We start from the raw sequence: 24,130 nt of genomic DNA on the forward strand, positions 1-24,130 counted from the left end.
TACTATTTTATAAATAATACTTACTCAAAACGTCCTGCTTTAAATAATACGCTCTACGTCCCACTGTGTTTATTGGGGTCATTCCTTTGTGTGAAAGGCAATATTAGACTAAACATTTGATTTTAACAATGTAAAATACAATGTACTAAATAAATTCATACAAATATATCTAATGATTGGTTATTTATTCAAATAATCATATGGGATACCAAATCCGATCCAGCTATTTGAGTGAGTCTTCAGACCAATATTCATCAGTGCATCTGCAGGATTTTGTTTGTCTGCAGCGTAAACGGGCTGCAAACTCATTTCTTGTAAAAGGACAATTACAACATGTTTTTGAATATCATAATATATATATATATATAACATTGTGTTTTGTTGGGTCATGTTTGGCACAGTTCTCCACCCAGTTCCCCATTAGGTTACGGATGCAATGATTACATCTTTGTTTCAGATTGTATTCCTCAGAAAGTTTAGCAGCGCTGTGCTTTCATCTTCAGCGCCTTTCATCACTTGGATGAATCCAAAAGTAACTGTCTGGGATTCGGGGCTGTTCCTGGACATACCAAAGACTCAAATGAGGTAAAGGAAATACCTAATTCATAATTTCTGGATTTGACAGAGTCATAATTTACGCATTCGCTACATGTCAGAGTTGAAGGTGCTTTGACCTCACCGAAGTGAGACATGATGGCCCGCAGGCCCCCGAGGTCTATGAATGTGGCCGTGGCTGGAGCAGACCACACCACATGATTCCCATGCTTATTACCTCAGCGTCGTAGGTGGCTGGCAGTCTGCGTCTGAGCTGCAGTCAGTGTGCGTTTCTGCTCTGAGGGGCCATGAGTGTTTTTCTGTCATGGATATAGCATCAAAAACGATGGTGTCCCTTTTGATCGCATGGCATGCAGGATTAACGCAGTATAATAAACGTCACGATGCAACGGTGACACCGACAGCCACATCACAACATATGCCTTTGTGCTTTTTTGTTTGGATTGTCATTTGATGTTTACAGCCAATATTACTGGGGCACACAGGGAAAAAATACATGTAAAGCAAACAAAAGAGAAGATAATATTACGTAATGCACATGAGCATAATGCACATGTCAATGCCTATATAAGAATGTAAATAAATACCATCAAAGATACAATACTAATCTGTAATATTATCAGAACTCATGCAGCAGAAACACAACTAGTAACCAAATATAAAACCGTGCATCTGCATCAACACTTAAAAATAGTCCTGCAAGGAAGTTTTTTCAAAACTCACTAAACAGCAGAAGTAAAAATATACCTTTTTACTCGATGTATACTATATACTACTACTATTTATATATGGTGGCTGTGTTTATACATATATATTTATATATATGCCATGCATGTCTAATGTGTAACAAGTGATTAAATTAAAAGTATCACTAGAGGGCAGCAGAGGACTTGATATGTAATAAACACACAGCATTTCCTACATGAGCTTCATCTCACCGACTCACTAATTTGTCAAGAGGAACTATATCCAGATGTGCTGGAAGTGTGTTCATTTTGACTGCTTTATTCCACAATATTCCAAAATACAAACTAGAGATTGATCACCCCTGACCTAGTTAGCAGTTGATATATGAGTATATGTCATTTTGTATTTCTGTAAACATAAATAATAAATCAACATACGTACGTTCCTCTAAACCCAGAACACTGACCACTTCAGTGCCCCAATGCCTGCACAGCTCCACCAAGACCTGTTGGGGGAGGAGGACGACTGTGAGGTAGGAGGAGAAGGAGGAGGAGGAGGAGGATGGGGGGGGTCATCAGGAAGTTGGAATGTGGGTCCCTGTGTGTGATGTGATTGTTAGCAGAAACGTGTCAGACCCAAGCCCACCGCCACCGACCCACCACCGCCGCCGACCCTGAGCCCACAGCCCCGCTCCTGCTGTGTGAGTAGAGCTCTGTACGTCTACATGCATGTGTGTGTGTGTGTGTGTGTGTGTGTGTGTGTGTGTGTGTGTACGTGTACACACAGTATACCTCTTAGCCCTGCACGGCCATGGAAGCCCAGATACCTTATCATTGGCTTTACTAGTGGAACAAGGGTAAACTCACTCACGAGGTCGAGGGTGAGGCAGTGGGGGTAAAAAAGAATCCGGAGGCAGACCACAGGCCCTTCTGTGGCCATTCGGGGTCGGTGTACAACCCTCCATCTTTTATCCATGGCTGAACTGAAGCCTTTCGAGCTGCTCACCAACGAGAGAATATCCCGTTAGAGTCCTTGCAAAAATCGCTTCATGGCTTTTTCTCACAATCCTCACTTTTGGGCCTCTGGTCGTTACGGTTCAGCAGAACTTATCCACACATTATCCACACAAGGCTGACACACAATATTCCTTTTTAGAAATTTGTCATAAAATCTACTGTGTTAGATGTGTCTAACAGAGTAGATTTTATGACAAATAACCCTGACCCAATAGCGTAGGGTGTGAATGAAAACACATCGCAACCAGGAATTACAGTATTTATATATATTTTAAATGAAGAGATATCATATTCATACTCATTCTGTCAAATTAGGCGACTCCTTAGTAGCACCTAGGAAAATATCTAAAAAATGCAATCTCCGCAAGCTTTTGTTTTTCTTCCCCCCCACATTTCTCTTCTCTGGTTCGGCTCCTGTGAGCCAAACTGTGGATGGGTTTTCAGCCACAAACCTCACAGCTGGTCCTTTGGTGCAGAGCATCTGGGCAGGCTCCGCTCCCTGATCCAGGATCCAGGATCCTGGCTGGACCGGTGGTTAGCCACACCAGCGCTTTCACCTGCCTGTCTGCTGAAGCCTCACCAGACTCTAAGCCGCTCTAAACAAGCGGTAACTTCAGACCACACACTCAATAGAACTGGACAGCCAGGAGGTATAAGGAGTATTATGTATTTAACCCCTGTGAGTGTAAGTGTGTGTGTGTAGGTGTGTGGGTGTGTTTCCGTGTCTATCAGTGCATGTTGCATACAATTTTCCAGCATAAAATTCACAAGAAAACTGCATGTTCTCGTAATCCTGCGTTGAGCTTTTATTCACTTCTCACCTCACGCTTCGACCGAACACCCAGTTCACACTATTTTCATGACACCTCTTCATTTGCGGCACAGATTTGTGGGATTTGTAGTTCTTGGAGAGGAACCTTTTTTTTGTGCCACACAGTGTGCTTTTAGGATAAGTACTCAAATGGGCTTTAGGCTGTTTGCATCGGGTGCTTTCATGTTTAATGCTGCAGAACAACAGTCAGCAGCAGCAGCATTGGTGAGACTGTTTAGAGGCGACCGGTCAGCAAACTGCTGCTTTGTGACTTCTGTGGTTGCTGCATTGTCCTCAGGCTATAATTAGATTTGATGTTTCAGAGTAGATGGAAAGCATGGTCACGGACATGTTGGGATTTTTCCTTCTTGTGGGGACAGATTTTATTTATCTACATGCACAGGTTCTTTATTTTATCTATACTGATAAACGTTTCATAATTCTACTGTCTAACGCAGTTAAAGTTATTTTCACTTATTAGAACTTATTTTTTGCTGGACTTAAATGATGTATGCTGACTATTAAATCCACACAATTATACAAACTCCAATTAAACTTTTTAATGTAATTTTTATAAATTAACAAAGTTTGTAGGGAGGCTAAATCCTTTGTCTCATTTGCAGTAAGATGAGACGATATCTATTAATTTATTTATTTTTTCTATGTGACGGAGGATTGTTTACTCTTTCTTTTTAATTGTATTTTGTGTAATTCTATTTATGTGCATTGTATCAATACAGTTTGAAGTCATAAACTGTCTCTATTATCTAATGATTCGATGGTTTTGTGAGCTTTGAAGCAAGTTAAATAATAAATTCAAACAGTTTTTAGATTTAACATTTCAGCCGCACAAGAAGATATAACATTTTTAGGATGTTAAATGGGCCTTTCTTTTTTAAGAAGAGCGAACTTTTGCCACCGATTGTTTAACATGCAATGCGGTTTTTAATGCAATATAACAACTGACACGACACAATATCGGTTTATGAATAGTTTTTATTTCAGAAATGAAATAAAAACAAAAACTTGATGACACAAAACTTCTCACGTGTCCCGGTGCGTGTGACGGTGATATACATTTATTGATTATCTTGAACCGAATTTAGTTCAGCTGTTCTATTGTGGTTTTCTATTTAGATATCCTTGGCGTGGCGCACCGTGAACGCGTCTCTTGTTAGAGACTGTAAGTTAATTACAGTGTGACGCTTTCTTCACGCACCTCCACGTCCACGTCATCTGCTCGTGAAGGTTGCCTTTAACTTTAAAATGATCAAAACGCTGCGTTTGGGGTTGTCGTCGGACCATCGGTTTATTTTCACATTTTACCTCCTGCATTAGGCCCTTGAACAATTCCTACCTGGTATTTACCTCTTATTTTATGAAAGAAGTTAGTGGCACTTTTTTTTTGTATTTGCCACTTCCAACTTAACCTCGTGTTTATACATCTGCTAGATACGTTTTCAAGCCAATTAGGCCCCCTGGCTAAGACGGAACCAGGGTTACATACAGAGCGCACACAACGTGCCGCCTATGAGAGACGCAGATCTAAAACGTATTACGCAAAAATGATTTGGATTCATTTATAAATGATAAAGATATTTAGATATTGTGCACTTTTTTTGAAAACTATTATTAACTTTTTAACGCCAAACCATGGTGTCACGTGGGCCTGTATCTGATCTAAATTAAACAAAAGCGGTATGCCTTCTTTTGCACTCTGCCAACGCGTTGGTTGTGTTAATAAAAGCGTGCCATTCGGAGATCCTTCATAGCTCCTTCTGGAGCTGTGTGTGTGTGTGTGTGTGTGTGTGTGTGTGTGTGTTGTCCCTGTACCATACAAACTCAGCAAACCAGTTAGAGCGTTTTCAGAAGTTACGTGAGGCTGATTTTAGGGCCTCTAACTTGGTTTTCTTGCAGCCCCTTTAGTCGATGTGTTTTTGCCGAGAGGTTTCAACATTTGTCATTGATAAAACCTTAAAGGGAATTGTCAAGATGTCTAAATTTGCACAATTTTACAACTCAAATTGTTGTTTTAATATTATTTTGCTGGCTTTGGATAATGTTTGGATACAGATGACATATTTAGGGGTTGCATCCTCAGCATCTCAAAGATACTAAGTACAGAGTTTACGTTTCTCTAAATAATAATTACAAAAGACAAAGGTTATTCTAGCTGCTTTCAACACCCAATCCCTTATGCGATCGAGGTCATTCATCTGCGTTTCAGTCCTGACCGTCTCAAGAAATGTGTTGCTATTGACAGCTCACTGATGGACAAACATCCACCTCATGCGGCGTCTCTGTATCACACAGAATGATTGGGAAACTGACTTAGTAGGCGCGTGCGTACCATGAGATAACAACCTCAGACGCAAGTGAGACATCTCATGCGCACACTACAAGAAATGTCAGCTTGTGCACGTTTCATGTCCTGCTGCCTCTGTCTGTAAAAGCAAACATGCTGCTTATTGTTAGTGGTGTTGTTTCCAGAGAGAAATCATTCAAATCCACACATTCAAATCACAGTTCATGAGCAACACATGTCAAAATATCTGGGTGGTAAAATGTCTCATTTGAAGTCCTATTTTACTTCTTGTTGAAATGGCATTTTTTTAGTATCTCTTTGCACTGCCACACGCCGCTAAGCCACAGGCCTCACCGACTGCTACACGCGCGCGCGTATGTGTGTGTTTTTTTTTTTACTGCAGCGACCAATATGTCCAATTCACTATCTACTTGCGTCTTTTTGTGCGGGGTAACAAGTATTTTTCATAACATTCAGAGACACGCGGCCCGTTGATTGGTAATGCTAATTACACACACACGTGGTTGGAAATGAAATGCATCCTAATTAATAATTCGACCATAAGTGGACACAACTGGTTGACAAACCGTATATGTTGATGCGTTGATAAACCGGGTGGTGACGAAAGAAGCGGAGGTTGCGCGTAATGGCGCACGAGGAGCAAATATCAAATGGATTCCCTCTATCAGATTGGGATTATGTGGAGGATTGGAACAGAGGCCGGGGTGAGGGCCCGCGAGGATTACAATTTACTGTATAAACCGATGCTATTCCAGCGCAGACGGCTCTCCCGATCCCCCCCCCCCCCCTTGTTGAACTACGTCGCGGACTCCGCTTCCGCTTCGCACGGTTGTGAGTCAGTGATGCGCAGTGGAGGGTTGGAGAGAGAGCGCGCGCGCGAGAGCGAGAGAGAGAAAGAGAGAGAGAGAGAGAGAGGGGAGGAGGGCGTAGAACGAACAAGGCAGAGACTGGGAGAGAGAGAGAGAGAGCGAGACCGGGAGAAGGAGGTGACGGACCTGCTCCTCTGGGAACCCGGCTACAGCTCACTGCTATAGGTGCTACCAGCGGGCTCCGCTCACTCAACGCTCCGCGGCTGTAAAATGCACGATTAGGCACCGGGCGGACCCGCCGTGTAGCTGTCACAGAGCCCCGCGAGGGTCTCCACGGTCACGGTGTGAGGAAATCTGGACTAACGGCGTGAGGAGGAAGAGGAGGAGGAGAAGGAGGAGGAGGAGGAGGAGGAGGGGGGCGAATAGAGGGGATCCATGGAGATTCTGTGCGGCTTCATCGAGCAGACCGTCTGGATTAAGCTGATTTGAGACGCAGTGTTGGACAATTGCAGAGACGACGACGGTGTTGTGCTCCCCCCCCCTTCCTCCCTCCCTCCCCGCCCCCCCAACCCCACGACCCACGATCCAACCGTACAGCCCGCGACGTGTTTTGGGTTTTTGGGTAAGCTGATCCCCGCTCCGTTCCGGCTACGTGTGCGCGTTGCTGTTGCGTTTTTTTTTTTGTTTTGTTTTTTTACGCTGCAGAAGAGACACATGCGAGTTGTACAGGATCGCATTTGCGCTGAGTCGCGATACGACAACGACGCGAAGGAACATACATATAGGTAATTGCGTTTTCCCTAAAATACAGGGGGGGGGGGGGGGGGGGGGGGGGGGGGGGCTCCTGGGGGCTCCTGGGTGCTCGTTCAATGTGCAGCCTATTTTACCCCACAACTGAGTCAGCCATCACACCTCCCGTGTCAGGAATAACACGGTTCCCTTTTATTCAAATCAAACCTTTAATTGCGCCAGTTGTTTTGACGATGCCTTTCCTGATCTCTAGTCTATTTAAAAGTGCAACAAAGGTTCAATTCACCGGCTTTTACTAAACTTCAGTTCAGACTAAAATCCACTTCGTCTATTGCTGTGGGTTCCTTTTCTTACCTTTACCTCTGTTGGTTTGTAATGCTGTAGTTATTCGTCGTGTGCGCCGCACGCACTAAATTCAGTTTATGAATACAAGCGTATTTAAATCACTCGATTATATAAATATATTGTTTTAAAATAGATCCAGTCCCACGCACTGACAGCTTTGTTTGGGGTTTTTACAGCTGGGACAGCAGTCTTCGGGGATCCGGTCATGGCGGACCAAGAGGAGACTTTTGCCCTTGAAAACTCTCCTGGTGGTTCAGAATCAAGGGAATTACAGTCCGACAACAAATCTGAGAAACAGAACGGGACCTCAAGCAAATCGCCCTCATCTCAGACCACTTACATTCAGCAGGTCAGTATCAGTCTGCAGGCCTCACTCGTGGGGTCACGGGGAAAAAATAATAATAATAATGCATGTGCATGTCTGAACTAGTGCTATTTGTCTTGTTTTGGTTGTTAAAATATACCCGAAATGTTAAAGAAGGTGTCTGGATGGATTAATTTGCCATATTCTATGAATGTTCAGACAAATTTCACTTTTTTGGTATGTTTTCCTACTCTTGTCTAACTGTTGTGCTCAGATAAACTCATTTTAGAACATTTGTTAAACGAGTGAAACATAAGTAAATATTAAAAACAATTTGGGTTTGTTTGACTGCATTTTAAATATTAAAATGAGATCAAACTGATAAATTATGCAGGAGAATACATGAATAGCCAGACACTAACTCTGGCCTTATTATAGTGTGTAGTTTAAATGTGTATACTAAAGGCCCAACAGGTTTAAGACTACAGAATGTGTTACCGAATGGTTACATTGTATCAACCACATTACTTTATTTGCTACACCTACGTGCACAACAAGTGCGCGTTTTTACATATGTATATTTTACTGCCATTCATAACTTACTCGTTGTCAGAAAACATGCAATTTGACCAAGTCAGAAGGCCTCAAACCATGTTAAACAGTAGTCATCTGAGCACTGAAACGGTTCATTTCGAAGGGAATGGAGGGAATAAAAGTCTACCTGCACGAGAGGGAACTCTGGATAAAGTTTGACGAGGTGGGCACGGAGATGATCATCACCAAAGCTGGAAGGTAAGACGACAATATCAAATTATTTATCATTATTATTATGACACTAACCGTGACATGGGAAGGTTTATTGACTGCATCACTGGTTACTGATAATTCCCACCTATTTATTTTGTATGGGTTTCATATAGGAGTAACCTCCTATACAGGCCCGGCTGGGTTTTTATTTTTATTTTTTTTGCGTGGGGAGATTGGAAATCTACACTGTGAGGAACCACAGAGAAAACACGGAGCATCTGGTGGACGCTTTAATAGCGATCTGTGACACCACCATACATTTTAGTCTGGGTGGCCCTGTTGGGGAATTACAAAACTATCAACCAATCAGAGCGAGCTCACGTAAAAAAAGAATAAATTCCTAGGCTGCCATGGTGTCTTAGAAATACCAATCAAACAAACACCATTCGGAGCACGTTGTGCGTTTGCAGCGCCCTCCCTGTGTTTGTATGCATGCGTTCTTTTTGCGTCACAACGCGACTATAGCGCTCATCCGCGAGTGTGAACGTGCATAAATGTGCGATGCCCGCCGGTGACCGCTCCTGTCAAAGCGCCCGCTTTGGCTCACATGGGTGTAAGCTGTGAGAAATGATGAATATTCAAAGGGAAACACTGGTACATGTCATTGTGCTGCGCGGGTCGGGCGGTGCGGGGTTGTTTTCACACAGCTGCATAAAGTCTCCCATTATATTCCCGTCAGTCATTTCTCGCGTGTTTTTGGCCTGAAATGATATTACGCAGCAGCTCCCCCCTCGTCGCAGCCTTTCCCTTTTGACTCTTGAGGCTGTCCAGGCTCACTCACATTATGTGGGTTGTTTTTTTTTTACATTATGACAGCTACCAAATATCCGGATGATTTACTAAACGGATCCTGCAAAAAAAAATGGAAGAAGTCTGGCCCATAGTGAAAAAGTTTTTTTTTTTTATAACGGGAGGGTTCCTCTCAGACCCAACGCCCTGCCCCTGAAAAGACGTTACCTCGCCAAACCAAATGTGTGCATTTAATTGACATTTCAAACCATCCCACGTCGGGCTGACGGAATGTATTATAATTCAATGTGCACATTTTAATGATGAAAAAAAAGAGAAAGTCAAAACAACTTTAGTTTTCATTCACATTCCTGTAAACGTGTTTAACGCATGCATGTTTAAAGGATGTCTGGAAGTGTTCTCACTATAGTGCCTACATATTGGAAACACGGCACGGTCTCTTTTTAATTGCACACATCGCCTTATTGATCCAAATAACGTCATAAACCGCGTTGTGTCCTTCAACAGGCGAATGTTCCCCAGCTTCAAAGTGAAGGTCACAGGATTAAACCCCAAAACCAAATACATTCTCCTCATGGACGTTGTTCCTGCGGACGACCATCGATATAAATTCGCCGACAACAAATGGTATGTAAAATATATAATGTTAGATCCCCCGGGAGTTATGAATTGTTTATTCCAATGGAGAAGTGTGTCGGTCGGAGCTGTGCATTATGGTTGATTGCATTTCGTTGTCGTTGTTGTTGTTGTTGCTATACATGCCCATTTAACTTAAACAACGTTATTTGTTCAGATTTGCATCTCCGGCTTGGTTCGGGGGATCCTTATAATCACATGCGAATAATGCCGGTCATGATTTGTCCGAACCGTGTCGTGGAACTAATGGTCTTATTGATCAAACGATGTTTTACCAACTCAACCTCTGACCATCCAGAACTAACTTTTCAAAATATTACATTATATTATTTTTATTATTACGTTTTTTACTTAAATAGACCACATAAGCTTTTCTATTTTTTTTTGCACATTTGCGTAAATGTCCTTGATGGGAAGCAAATTTCCTACCGCCCTACTAATTGTTCGTTTTTGTTTCTTATTATTTTTGTTACGACTCTATTGAAATTAAATTCGTCTACGCTTTGGAATAATTTCAACATTTTGACATGCTGGCCTGAGGAGGAGATTGTTTTACGCTCAAGGATACTTCCACGCGCACTTTAGCGCGCTGCACGGTTGCTCGCCGGTTGCCGTGCAGGCCCGAGGTGTAACCGTGTGACCGCGTCGCTTTGATTCAGGTCCGTTACCGGGAAGGCAGAGCCCGCCATGCCCGGCAGGCTCTACGTGCACCCGGACTCTCCCGCCACCGGGGCGCACTGGATGAGGCAGCTCGTCTCCTTCCAGAAGCTGAAACTGACCAACAACCACCTGGACCCGTTCGGACACGTAGGTGCCTATCATACGTATACTATTAAGCACAGGTCTGTGATCAAAGTGCTCATAAGGAGCGCCATTAAAACTATGTCGTTCCTTTCTGCTCAGCTTTGCCACCTTTTATTTCTAAATTTCCACAGCTGGACGTTGTTGAGTGAATAACTGAAAAGCTACAGTGTGCTACTATATTTTTAAATTAATGTTATAGTCGTTGATATCATTATGATTAACAGCGATAATATTATTATTTCCATATTACAATGAAAGTCATCACAGATTATTATTTGAAGTTGAAAGTTGTAAACTTTTAAAATTGGAATGCCATTGAAATATTGCGCTTTAGAGTTTAAAGGTGATGATTTGAAGTCAATGAAAGATACAACGCCCCCCCCCCCTCCCCACACACACACACACACACTCATATACTTGCTTGTAAAACCGTAATTTACTCTCTGAACATTATTAGATCTGTATTACACTTAAAAAAATCTAAAAATCAGTCCTTTCAAAGTTGTTTTTTTCCTTTTAAATTTTTTTCCCCTTTTTAAAAATTGTACTTTCTGTCTTCTTTTTTTGCACTTTTAGGTGATCATTTTTCAAACCTCTATTTCTGAAATAATTATTGAGATGCACATGGATGAAGATAGAAAGTGTTTGAACAGGGAATTCAACCCAGAACAATTGACTCGTGGAGTTTTGAAACATTTGTTACTGTTTCAAAGTAAAAAAAAGAAGAAAAAGTACAATTTCTGTAAGGAAAAAAGATGTTAAAATGACCGGAAAACTATTCACAGTCTAGATATTTATAACCAAGGATGTTGTTTAAGGAACAAGATATTAGATTAGCTGCCAGAGGAATTAAAATACATGTTTGATTTCCTTTCGGGAAGTAAAAATATAAATTGTCCTATTCATTAAACTAATTCACTGGTTCGCATAATGAATGAGTCTCTGAGATGTAAAACAAAACAGGAATTTTCTGCTTCTGAAAATTGTTTGGCTTCAGACTTTTTGCCACTGTGGAAAACACATTTGGATCCAAAGTCCTCTTGAGTACTCTGCAGGTTTATTTGCATTCAAGTTATAGACCTCGTGGCAGTCCTCTTCCGTCCAGGGAAGCAGTTTCGTATTTTTTTTTAGGGAAAAGGGAAAAGGCAATGACCCCCCCCCCACACACACACACCAAACACTCCTTACCAGTTATACTGTGGGACCCATTTCCTTAAACTCCTCATTATTCTGCACTCCATATCTGGCCCCAGGCTTTTAAGATTCTGTCTTGGAAAAGCATCACTTACTTTATCAACTAATGGGCCTGTTGGCTTCAGGTTTTATACAAGTCTAAGAGGCCGGGCACACTGAGGCTAATTTAGATGTCTTGGAGAAACCAAAAAGTCATACAATTAGCTCTCTTACTAATAGGCCCGGTCATTAAGGGTGGGGGAGGGAGGGGGTACTTATGGTACATGTACTGCTATTCTGATTTTAAGGAGGTTAGTTAAATTCTGTGGGGAATGCTGTTATTTATTCAATTTGAAAAGTATCTTGATTACAGTTGTTAAACTGAATTTGTTTCAAAACTGTGGACTAGGCGAAGGCATTGCAGATGCAGATTGACAATTATGTATAAAGTGGTTGTTTCCTCACCCAGGCTGGTGAAACGAAATTGTTGCTCAGTTGGAATGTACGCAGTGTTGTGCGTTTTGGGGTTGAAGTGCATTTCTGATTGGCTGCAATGGTTCCTGGCTCGGCCTCTCTCGTGGTGGGAGACAGCACCCTGGGATTCATAAATGAGACGCTGGCTGCCCAGGAACATATTCCATTGGCTTGTTGGTCCAGCTGGTTGAAATAACTACATGCCTCATAGTTACGAGCAGTGAGACATGGGACCAAAGCATCTCTGAAGTACAATGGACCAGTTTTCTTCCCTCTGTTTAGTTGCTCGCTGTGGGGAAGGAGTCTCATTGGACAGAAGGGAAAGTGGTTTTGTACTCTTCGGGGTTTAGCTTTATTTATTTTTCAAAAGGTAAACTTGTCCGCGAAATTATTTCAACTATACTTTAACTAACAGAAAATCACGTCGAGGGACAAATTGTGCTTATCGCCAGGTAAATTCCGTTTCAATGACATCATGATATGTCACCAGTTACATTAAAAATGGTGACACAAATTGACTTTGATACACTGTAAAACATTTCAAGCCAGTTCAACGTGCAAACAAAGGTTCACCTTGAAAAAGCTATTTAACTGAACTTGAAATTTCCTTTCATTCAAATAAAAGTTGATGTAACTACGTGCGAGTTGTCTCAACATTATATTTGAAGTTGTCAGAGTTGCGTGAACTTTCTGTCCCTTGTTGTTCATACTTGATCCACCAAGTTAAAACGTCCCTATAGTCGAACTAACACACATGTCTGCTTCATTGTAACGCTGTTTCAAGTTAAAATAACGGAAGCATGTGTGTACAACTTTCAATTTCAAGTTCAAATTACAAATTTGTCTCAACTTCCAAACGGGTGACTTGACTGATTATTGCAAGTTTCCTTGCTTCATCCCCAAAATTGCCCATATGTATGTATGTATTTCAAGAATACAGGCTTTAACAGTGGGTAGTTACAGAGTAATAAAACAATTTAAAGAAATGAGTACTTAGGGTTTAAGTTTTATTACATTGCCAAAGGAAATATGTGCTTCTGTGCACTACATTTATTATTAAAAACGAGCCTCATCTTGACCATCACATCATTATAGTGCTTTGAATGGTTGGAAGAAAAGTGCAAGTACAGTTCACTGCCCATAATAATCCATTGGCATTTACTCAAGTAAAACTTTAAATGCAGTACTTGAGTACTTGCAATGAAGTATCCTCACACATGTCTTAATGCACTACACACTGCTACCTTCTTCTGTATTTGATGGTTTCTTACCGAGCTGTAGTTTTCTGCTTGGATCTCCTTGTCAACTCCTGGAATATTTCCCAATGTTATTCATCTCCCTCGATTTGCTCCTGCACTCGTCTCCCTGTCTTCCCACACATGTTTTGGCCAGGAGGCTGGAGTGTGAGGATCGCACTGTTTATATTTGAATGGCAGTGTGCGATGAGCAATAGATGATGGTGTACAAAGCCCGCTGATCCCGAGGCTCGAGGAAAGTCTCTGATGTGGTGGGACTTGAAAGCAAAGGGCAGCGGCTCGAGACCCCAAGTGATCCCTCACTATCATTAAATACTATCATCCAGAGGCGGGGGGGGGGGGGGGGGGGTAGAGATACAGGGACCCAGGCAGGGCAGCGGCTGGGCCAGGGAGACGGGCGTGTGCTGGGGCCCCAGTGGGTGGTCCACCGTTACCCCCCCCCCCATGCTAACACACACATTGGACTTTGGGAACCCACATTCAGCGGACCATGGAGGTATCTTGCAACTTCTAATGTGTGTCAGAGGCAGACATCTCAGCTCCTAAACCATGCAGCAGCGCGGCGAATGGCATGTTTGCAATGATTGCTGTGGTTTGGTCCAATGTTGGACTAATCTCTGCAGACCTCAAGTAAGCGCTTAATGAATGCGTGCATGAATATGTTTTGTTTGACCTACTTCTTCTCGTATTTGAAAAGCTCTTTTCACTCAACATTAAGGCCTCGGGTACAAATTCAATGGTGTGGCTTGATAGCTAGGGCATGTTGTTGTTTTGACATTTGCACAGGGGCCATTGCTTCAAAATGCATCAATCCCACACTTAATTATGGGAACCAAAGCTGAGCTACAAATACAGCAGGCAGATTTAATTTCTGTCAGCCTGAGAGTTCGGTTCTGGTAAAACTATTCTCACCTCAGAGCGGAGCATACTGCCCTAAAACTCCTTTCCTGCAAACACTTGTATTTATGATTGTAAAAAATTTCCATCTGCAAGTCATCCATCCACTTTTCAACAACCTGCTTGTCCAAACAGAGGGACAAAATCTGCTGATATTGTCTGCAAAGGGTCAGTAAGTTCCATTGAATCATGTTAGATGCAATGCAAGCAGTTTCTGCCCCATTACAAAAACCTATTGCACCATGAAATTAGATCAAGTTCAACTGGAAGTTGATATTGGATGACTATTGTCTGAGTTCACTTGGCTCTAAGAAAGGACTCTGGACTTGTGCCTGTCAGGATGCACCCACAGGTACCGCAGGTCAAGGCAATCACAAAAACAACAACATTTGAGTAAACGCCTAAAGGTGGAGGAGGGCGTGTTGAGAAGGTGGTGGTCTGGCGCGGAATGAAAGCCCCATTTTTTTTCCATCTTGAAATGCAGAGTGGATCTGATGAACATTTTTCTAAAAAGAACATTGGATTTCGTCGAGGCTAAAGACCATGACTTCCTGGTCTGTCAAAACAATTAGACTTAAGACCCACGGATGAGAGGGCCTCAAAAGAGAAGTTCAAGGCTCAAGTTCAGCTGTGCGGACCGCGTCTTACTGTCGCCATGCTAGCCACGGGTAGTAGTCATCACTTAGTATGAACTAAGGTTAGAGGGCAGCAGAAGAGACGACATCTCTGTCTATCAGGGTCCTGGAACCCATCATTTGCACTATGACAATTGTAATATGGTGAATAGTATCCATAGACATACACAGGTTTGGAGTTAGTACTTTAGTTTGAGTTTTGGCCGGGATAGAACATGTAAGAAGAAAAGTTCAAACAAAAAAAAGAAATAAAAGTGCACATGGTCACATTTTATTTGAAACGATTTGTAGTCAAACAAGTTGTACAGTTTTTGACTGAGAATTTTCATTTTAATTGAATCTATTAGGGCTCTTTGCGATTGATAAGCCTTGAACAAAGTGGCAAGTCTTTTTCTAATTTATTCCCCTCTGTATTTCATGTATTTCAGTATTTCATTCCCCTTTTGTACCTTAGTTATAAAACTCACCCATTTCCTTTTGGTACATGACACCAAAAAGTGTTGAAATGGCTTTGTATAGTTTTGTATCAGAAAAAGTGGAAACACATGAGCAGCAAAAACTTTAACCTCAAAATAGTCAAAAATTAAGTTTTGATGCCGTATTTAAGCATCACAAATAAGAAACAACTCTCCTTTTCTGCCTCCTCAGCGCGACGTATTGTTTTAAAGGGCGTCTTGCTGTGATGGAAAAGTAATCAATAATCTAACACCAGGATCCGCTTATCTCCTTCTTTTGTTTCTAGATTATCCTAAATTCGATGCACAAGTATCAGCCGAGGATCCACATAGTGAAGGCAGATGAAAATAACGGCTTCGGCTCTAAAAACACGGCCTTCTGCACCCACGTCTTCCCGGAGACAGCCTTCATCGCGGTGACGTCCTACCAGAACCACAAGGTAAGAGCTCCAGGGTTACTTTGGGATTTAGTTTTGTGCTAGCAACATCAAATCAACACTATATTTATTTAGTCATTTTAATTGTACCAATGTTTTGAACTTGACAACACAAAAAATAATATGTTTAATCAAAAAAATTGCAGAAAATAATAATTTATAAAATGTATATAATAATAATTAGTATTATTATTTTTAATATTTATAAAAAATATTATTTATATATTTCACACGTGTAGAGTGTAATTCGGTTTTAACGGAGGTTTTGACGGCAAACTGGATTTGCTTTTGTCTGGAGAGAAAATGAAAGCGCCGTTAAAGTGAAGCCTTGTATCTGTCAGCTAAGAATCTCAGATATCACATCGAGTCACTGACAGACGAGAGAAAAACTTCAGATACCCGACGAGACGACGTCTGATCTCAAGAGACCCCCCCCCCCCCCAACAGGCTTTGTAGAGCGAGACAAGCTGCAGATAAACAGGATAAAGCTCAGCGGGAACAAGAGAAAGTCAATATAGTAATAATAATAATATTAATATTAATATAAGGCTTTGCTTGTGTTTGGGATCTACTATGAAACATTGTTCGAATTGCAAACAAGCTTATTTCCAAACCGTATTATGCATACTTTGAGATAGTTTGCGGCCATTATTTACAGTTAAAACTTTTCAATTTACAGGAAATAAATACAGCAAGTAACAACTTGTTTCCTAGATAATTTCTGGATTAATATCCATATAAAATATTATATATTTATTTAATGTATATGTTGGTTTGGAAAAAAATATCATTAAAATAGAATATAATTAGAATTAATACAGAGTACTAAATATTCTTTCGCCGAGGGCAATATTGTTAATAAAGAGTCCATTTAAATTGTTGCGCTGTTATTGCTAAGGCTATTGAAGCGCGTAAAGGAATTTGGGAAAGGCTTTTAATAACGGTAAAGTTCGAGTTGAATGAACGTGTGATTTCTTGAGGCCAGGCGAGCCGCGCAGTTGTTTATCGCTTCGACTCGCTGGACAGACGCAGGATTAAAACTCACTATTTACTCTGCAGACAGTTTCTCGGGGGAAATCTTGGGAACACCGATACGTGTAAACAGCGTCTGTTTCACATCATTTCACCGTGTTGTCCTTTACGTTCTTAGTTTGGGGAATATGGGAGTGAGGGGCGAAAGCTCCCCGCAGCCAATCAGACGTCTCCGCGCTTCTGGGAACAGGAAGTGCAGATGAATGGCACGCTGCAGAAAAACCATTCGTTATTTTTTAAAACATGTTATTGGGGGGGGCTAAGATCGTAACCCCGAGCTAATTATTGGGGCTTTCCAGACCTGCAGAAAAACAACCATTTCTGATCTGCAGCCACTTAAACACAACTGTCTAATCAAACAGTCGAACATCTGCCAGAGTAATATGTGCCGCAGGCATGCGTCCAATTCACCTGTTGGACTAATGAAAATGTCCAAAGTCTCTTGTTTCAAAGCTTTCCTGCCGCCGCTGCGGTGAGAGCACTTTTTGAAACTGTGTTTTCTGAAACAATATTTTTTCTTCAGGAATAAAAAGTGTAAAATGAATGTCCAGCTTTTATTTAAATTACATTTGATATATATGCCTATTTTTTTTTAGGTTTTTAAAAGGTTTTCTATTGGCAAAAATAGCCCAAAACATCTGGAAATGTGTTTATAGGCCTCCATTATTTTAATGAGCATCTTTGGACAACTAGTAAAACTATCTTTGACGCTGCATGAATTTTGCCTGATTATCTTGAGCACAAGTTATTTTTAACAGTGATCCTATTGCTCTGATTCTTTCCGTGCTCCGAGTCCAGTCAGTAAGATAACTCACATGTGTTTTGCAAATGTACATTTTTCTGTAAACAGAATTCTGGAATCAGTCATTTTAGTTGCATTTCTTCTTGGAACCCCACAAAGGGTAAAAAAAAAAAAAAGAGTGCAACTGGACTCCTTTTATTCCTTTTATTCTTAACTTCCAATAGAAGATGAAATAAATGTGAACGCTCCAGGCTGCATGCATTAACAAGAAGCGAGCAGAGTGTCACACAACAGAGTTTACAAGGTTTGGGGAGAGTGTCAGCCAGCGTGCAGACAAACCTCCAGTCTTGTCAGAGAGCTGGAAGCGCACACACACGCTGCCAACTAATTACCTGCCAGAAACCACTGCTGGTGAGAGGGATATCCCTGGATTGTGTTTAACGTCTTTGGGATTACCTCACTATTTTGAGATGTTACTCTGTACATTTGATATTTACAATAGATTTTTTTTTGATTTTTTTTGTTGTATGATAAATTATAGTATTTGCATCTTTTAAGCAAGTGCTGCCTGTTAAGCCAGAGACAGTTGTTGTGTAATAGTATAAGTTAAGCTATATGTCGTGTTGAAAATGATTTATTGAAATGTTTAGTTTAGGATCCCTAAATGCATCTCAGGTTTCTAGAAATGTGATCTACTATTCCGTCCTCCTGGGTAGCTGAGCCGTCAGATGCATCCAAGAACACTTCAAAACTACAAAATCACCTTATAATACTGTCATCAGATGAGCCCCAAGCTAAAGAAGACTTGTCTCTTGTGACAGCGAAGCAGATTCTGAAATCGGGCATTTTCTTGTTTTCGTTCTCCTTATTTTGGGGGGTTAACATTGACGCATGTGTTGGTTTTAATGTGGCCCATTCAACTTGTAAAGCAATAGTTTAAGATTTAAGGGACACGGACACAACAGATGGCTTTTTATTGTGCAATAATATTTTAAAATGTGTTCATTTTTAGATAACCCAGCTGAAGATTGAGAACAATCCGTTTGCAAAAGGCTTTCGTGGAAGTGATGACATGGAGTTACACCGGATGTCCCGGATGCAAAGGTAACTACTCAAACCGTCACATTAGTATGTTATAAACATTGTCCCTGAAAATGTGTCATGTGGAAACACTGACAAAAAAAAGGAAAGGAGGTGTCTCTCTCTCTTGAGTAGATGAATGTTTTAACGATTACTGACATCCTGGTCACACTGTCACTTAACAAGACCAACTTTACAGTAATCCTTCAATCACCCAAACGCAAGCCAGTTCTGAGTGTTATTTTCAGTGAGAGCTCTTTTCAGTGACGTAAGTGTAGTTCTTGATCTTTGGCAGTTTTCATGCTGAAGACTTTTATGGCTGATCTGGCAGAACCTCTGAAACGCAACTGCAACATCTCCCCTCCCGACAACTCTTGCAGGAAGTTCCAACTGCTTGTGTGCGCGAGTTTGCGTGTGCGCGTGTGTGTGTCAAACTGGTTGTATCGCTTGGTCCTGCAGCCGAGGCAATACACAACCACATATGTATGCTCTCTCACTATGATTCAGTCCAGATGAGGGATGGAGCATGCGTCCGTATTGCGTGGAAAACACATTTTCAAAGGAGGATATCTGGTCTTTAACCCCCCCTCTCCAACCTTCCCCTGCCCCACACACCCCTTCTTCTGGGCAAACGTGTGGATTCAAATGTAGAAATCCCAAATCACAGGGGGGTGTTTGAATTGAAAAAGCTGTTCGCCTTTTCCACAAGGTGCTAAAATAAAACCTCCTTCCCGTAACCTTTCTTTCTATAGCCGCAGAATCAAGGTCTTGTGGTTTATGGTGGAAAAAAACCCTGGAGATCGTTTTCAAATGCTTTAAAAAACTAACACTTTAGATTGTATCAGACACACATTAATTACTTTAAGTAGGTCCATGCCACAATTTAATACAACATTTTGAGTGAAAGGTCTTTCACCCATCAAAAAGGCAGAGTCCAAACCACGCTATCAATCTTACAAGCCATAGTCCGGTCCCGCTGAGTACAGTAAGCTGCGCACGTCTGCTCTTGGTTACGATGTTGAAGGGAGAGCTTATTGCAAAACCAGGTCACTGTTTCAACTGAAATCAAAGAAGCCAAAGAGGCAGAAATGATCTATTGACGGGTCCTGTGGATTAATAGAAGTAAAATACACGCTGGCGTTTTCACTCTCTCGCTCTCTCTGTGTGTCCTAAGTGGGTTTGATTCATTAACGGGGATTGTGTGTGTGTGTGTGTGTGTGTGTGTGTGTGCAGCTCATTGTCTTTGAAACACATTGTACGAGAGGTCGCCGGATAATTACTGACAAATGTATGTTGTGCGTCCGCACATAGTACCAAGGAGTATCCGGTGGTGCCTCGCAGTACGGTGCGCCAGAGAGTGGGCTCCAGCCACAGCCCGTTCAGCGGCGAGGTCCAGGGCATCGCCACCCCGAGCGCGCTGACCTCCCAGTACTCCCAGTGTGAGAACGGGGTCACCAGCACGTCACAGGACATGCTGCCCCAGTCGGGCTCCTACCCCCTGCCGCATGAGCACAGCCAGGAGTACCACTGCATCAAGAGGAAAGGTAGGAGACAGTTACGGGAGGCTGTGGTTTAGTTGCAGGATTAGTTGCCTTTGGCCCTTTTAATGAGTTGGGTAAATGCTCTCAGGGCATAAATCAAACGTCACAATATAACTCAAGTCATGTGACGTTTGTTCTGTACCTCTGTAACTCTACCTGTAGTGGAGGACGACTGTCCCTCTGGCGAGCAGAGCTATAAGAAAGCCTACCTGGAGAGCTCGTCCAGTGAAGAGGACCATTACTACCGTCCCGTGGGCTACGCCCAGAGCCTCGGCCTGGCCGCCGGGCCCTACCGCAGCGAATCCAGCCAGCGGCAGGCCTGCATGTACGCCAGCGCCTCGCAGGGGGCCGAGCCGGTCCCCAGCCTGGAGGACATCAGCTGCAACACTTGGGCCAGCGTTTCGCCCTACGGGAGTTGCTCCGTCACCACCATGCAGCCAATGGAGCGGCTGCCCTACCAGCACTTCTCCGCCCACTTCACCTCGGGGTCCCTGGTGTCCCGGCTCGGAGGGGTCGGGGGCCACGCCTCTCCGCAGCTCGGCGACGGCCACCACGCCGCCATGTACCAGAGCTCCATGACCCACCAGACTCTGGGCCGCCAGTGCAGCCCCGGGGCCGGGATCCAGTCGCCAGGAGCTGGCCTGCAGGGAAATGAGTACCTCTACACCCACGGCATACCACGTACACTGTCGCCACACCAGTACCACACAGTACACAGCGTCAGCATCATGCCAGAGTGGAACGAGAACAGCTAGGGCTTCTGTTGTTTATTATTTTTTTTAAATCACACTCAACGGATGATGATGATGAGGAAGACGGAAAGGAAAAAGCGAAAAGGACCAAAAGAAGGCAGGGTTTAGATGAATATATATTTATGATTTTTAGAGGACGCGTCGCTGTTCATCTTAATGAGATCAGTGTTGGTTCTTTGACCGCGGTGGATATTGGTAAGATTGTGTTAAATTAGGAAAAGGAGCATCTTATCACTTAACTTGTGACCGCGTCTGCACTTATGAGCACGGAGCAGAAACGTTGAACCAAGAGGAGCCGGACCAGGACACGTGCAAAGACTGTTCAAGAGCAGACAAAGTGAACAAAGTGAGTGGAAATTCAGACACTGCAACAAAAAACACACAAAAAAGGGTCCCGTTGCTTCGCCGGCGGCCCCCGAGTTCACGGTGTTCCGCCGCGGTGGTGTTTTTTGGATGTCAAAGTAAAAAACTCTTATTTTGCATTCCTGTCCAGAGTTTTTGTAAAGAAGATTGTCTTTTGTCACATTATCCGGAGTTCTAATTTTCTTTCTTTCTTTTTTTTTTTACTTACTTTATAGTCAAATTGCAATAAGTTCAGAGTGAATAAGAAGATAAGAGCTTTTGTTGTGGCTCTTGTGAGAATTTGCTCGCTCTTAAAGCAGTCCTGTAGCTGGGTACTTTTACATTGATGTCAACAATTTAATCTTAGTGCCATTATGAGAAACATGCCGGTAACGATCACAAGTAGGACAGCACTTCAATTGAATAGATTATTGATGCACAGACATTTCGAGCCTCTTCCCTCGGGGTTCAAACTGGCAACAGCGTTGCAACAAAGCAGAGATGAGAAGCACAAGCACTGGGATTTTAACCACACGATGTTCCCTGTTCTTGCTGTCACATCCACGATTTAATCGGCTACTTGATTGCAGGGTGAAATGCATTAAAGTTTAATCCAATCAATCCGTGAAAGCATCACTCCAACCCAGAAGAACTGTTCAAATGTTCTTTCCACACTGTGGTTTTCAGATATTCATTCAGATACCATTTACGGATTTTAGTTTGATTTCAGATTGATGTATACAGATTTACAACAAGCAACAAAAGGATTATTTAATAAAACACTAAATATATTGTTTAGATCTTGTAGTATTGCAGAGCATTAGACTTCAAGTCATCATATGTCCAGAAAAAACACATGAAAGTAAAGGTTTTCTCTGTCTGCTGAATGTGTAGTTAGGCAAAGGGATGCTAAAACATTTATGACTTGTGTCATACATCAGAAATGTGCGTTTGTTGCCTTATTTTCGTGTTCTTCTGCCTTTAATTGGCCAAAAAACCCATCAAACATCAATACAGCTTTGGAGAATGGAGGAACCACGGACATTATATAGTACAGTAACAATTGACACTGTGCCGTTAAAAACAACTTATTTTTTGTTCCGAATTCCCCCAAAAGGTTCAAGTACATTACGTTACATTAGTACTCTAAACCGAACATAAGATGAAGCAATCATATAAAATGAAGCTATTCCAGTTGGCACCATTGCCATGTTTGAACATTTTCTATTAAATCTGGTATGTTTAAAAAGAAGAGTTTGTGTTTGAAATGTTTGCGCTGCGTCCCATTCCGGCCTCATCCCACTCTGTGATGTCAGATGTCTCTTCAGAGACCGACACATTGTCGATATATCTAAATATTCTTTATTTGGATTGTATAGTGCAACACACCATCTATTGGGGAAATAGCTGATCAAAACTACAGAAAGCCGTCTTCATTGTGGTTTCAGAGAGTTTGACAACATTTTCGTATTAAAAACACCTTGAATGTTTTTGCCCTCTTTTCTTGACATAAAACCTCTGCAAAGTCTGAAAGAGATTTCGTATCTTTTTGTATAAGCTTTAGTTCTGTGTTTCATGCATTCTTGTCCTTTACGCAGTGAATTTGTACGCTCCATACTCATCATTTGTATTAATCCCCCAAATGGCACTTCTCTGACAGATAAAACTAAAACAACAACATTCACCACACAATTTACTTGATACACATTATGAAGCCGTTTTACCAGACAAATGAGTGTGTGTTTGAAGTATGTTTTACATGTGGACAAAGGCAACTTTTAAATGTGTATAGTTGATGGAATACTATTTGTCAATAGTATTTATTTTTCAACTATTTAAATTAGCTTGCTCCTGCATGTGTCAAAGATAGAACGTCCCATTTCTTTTTTTATAGCCTGTTTTTTATGATTGTTTGTAGGATTTTTCTAATCATACTTATATAGAAATCAAGAGATTACTATACAACTGTCAAAAAGTATCAAAATAAGATTGAAACACATGGATCATTTTGTAAATACACATGTACATAACAGAATACCTGCAATAAATTTTAAAAAATGAAGTGCTGTTCTTTTGTCTGTCGGTTGGTTTTCTATTGTTCCAGATATAGTGTTATACGAGGGTAAACAAGTGCATATATTGTAACTACTTTGGCGGCATGTGCTGCTAAGTTTGACTAACTACTATTTGCCTCCTTGCATTTGTCAGGGCGGGATAAATGCAATAGTTGGTGCCCAGTGATTACACTTTATTGTATCCAGCATCCCTTAACCCCTTAGATAATCCAGGACAGCAGACATGGGTAGATAATCCATGTCTGCTGTCTGAACAAAGTTGGTTGATAGCAAAGGTTTTTAACTCAATTGCATACAAAACAAGGCCAACACGAGTCCGTTCATATGGTTAATAGGTGTGTAGCCACCTATTTGGGACAGTTATCACATCATGACTGTGGGCTTCGTGGTCTTTTAATACGTTTTTTAGTTAAATTCTGTATTTCCCGGCTGCATGGATAAATGCAGGCAGTGATAGTTCAGGAGATTGAGATTAGTATAAAGACTCCGGATTAATAATTGTCCATACCTTCCCTTCCAGGGGCCACAAGGGCCACATGATAAAATAACCAACCACCAAAGAGCAGCAGTTTTGTGCCCAAAGGTTTTGTGCCCACACCAGATTTTGCCAGGTGGACTCTACTTGTGACAAAAACCAAG

At 41.8% G+C, this 24,130-nt stretch overlaps 1 protein-coding gene across 3 annotated transcripts; it reads left to right on the forward strand.

Annotated features, from left to right (window-relative positions):
• The first annotated feature begins 2,572 nt into the window (after positions 1-2,572).
• On the forward strand, positions 2,573-23,478 carry tbx5a (T-box transcription factor 5a). 3 transcript variants are annotated; one of them, XM_078087780.1, is made up of 9 exons: positions 2,573-2,908; positions 7,476-7,648; positions 8,301-8,395; positions 9,668-9,787; positions 10,456-10,603; positions 15,778-15,930; positions 18,714-18,805; positions 20,093-20,325; positions 20,485-23,478. In XM_078087780.1, exons 1-9 carry the CDS (start codon positions 2,611-2,613, stop codon positions 21,075-21,077), a joined length of 1,905 nt encoding a protein of 634 aa, XP_077943906.1. In that variant the 5' UTR covers positions 2,573-2,610; the 3' UTR covers positions 21,078-23,478. The 3 variants fall into 3 exon arrangements, with proteins under 3 accessions (XP_077943906.1, XP_040054490.1, XP_077943907.1); XM_040198556.2 differs by lacking the exon at positions 2,573-2,908 and adding an exon at positions 6,246-6,826; XM_078087781.1 differs by lacking the exon at positions 2,573-2,908 and adding an exon at positions 7,128-7,290.
• The last annotated feature ends 652 nt before the right edge of the window (positions 23,479-24,130 follow it).

Source organism: Gasterosteus aculeatus, chromosome 14 (assembly GCF_964276395.1).
Source record: "Gasterosteus aculeatus chromosome 14, fGasAcu3.hap1.1, whole genome shotgun sequence".
NCBI classification, from domain to species: domain Eukaryota; kingdom Metazoa; phylum Chordata; class Actinopteri; order Perciformes; family Gasterosteidae; genus Gasterosteus; species Gasterosteus aculeatus.

Coding starts and splice junctions, on each gene's coding strand:
- tbx5a (XM_078087780.1), top strand. CDS start 2,611: ATGCAATCTCCGCAAGCTTTTGTTTTTCTTCCCCCCCACATTTCTCTT. Junction 8,396..9,667: donor ATCATCACCAAAGCTGGAAG/GTAAGACGACAA, acceptor GTCCTTCAACAG/GCGAATGTTCCCCAGCTTCA. Junction 15,931..18,713: donor CGTCCTACCAGAACCACAAG/GTAAGAGCTCCA, acceptor GTTCATTTTTAG/ATAACCCAGCTGAAGATTGA.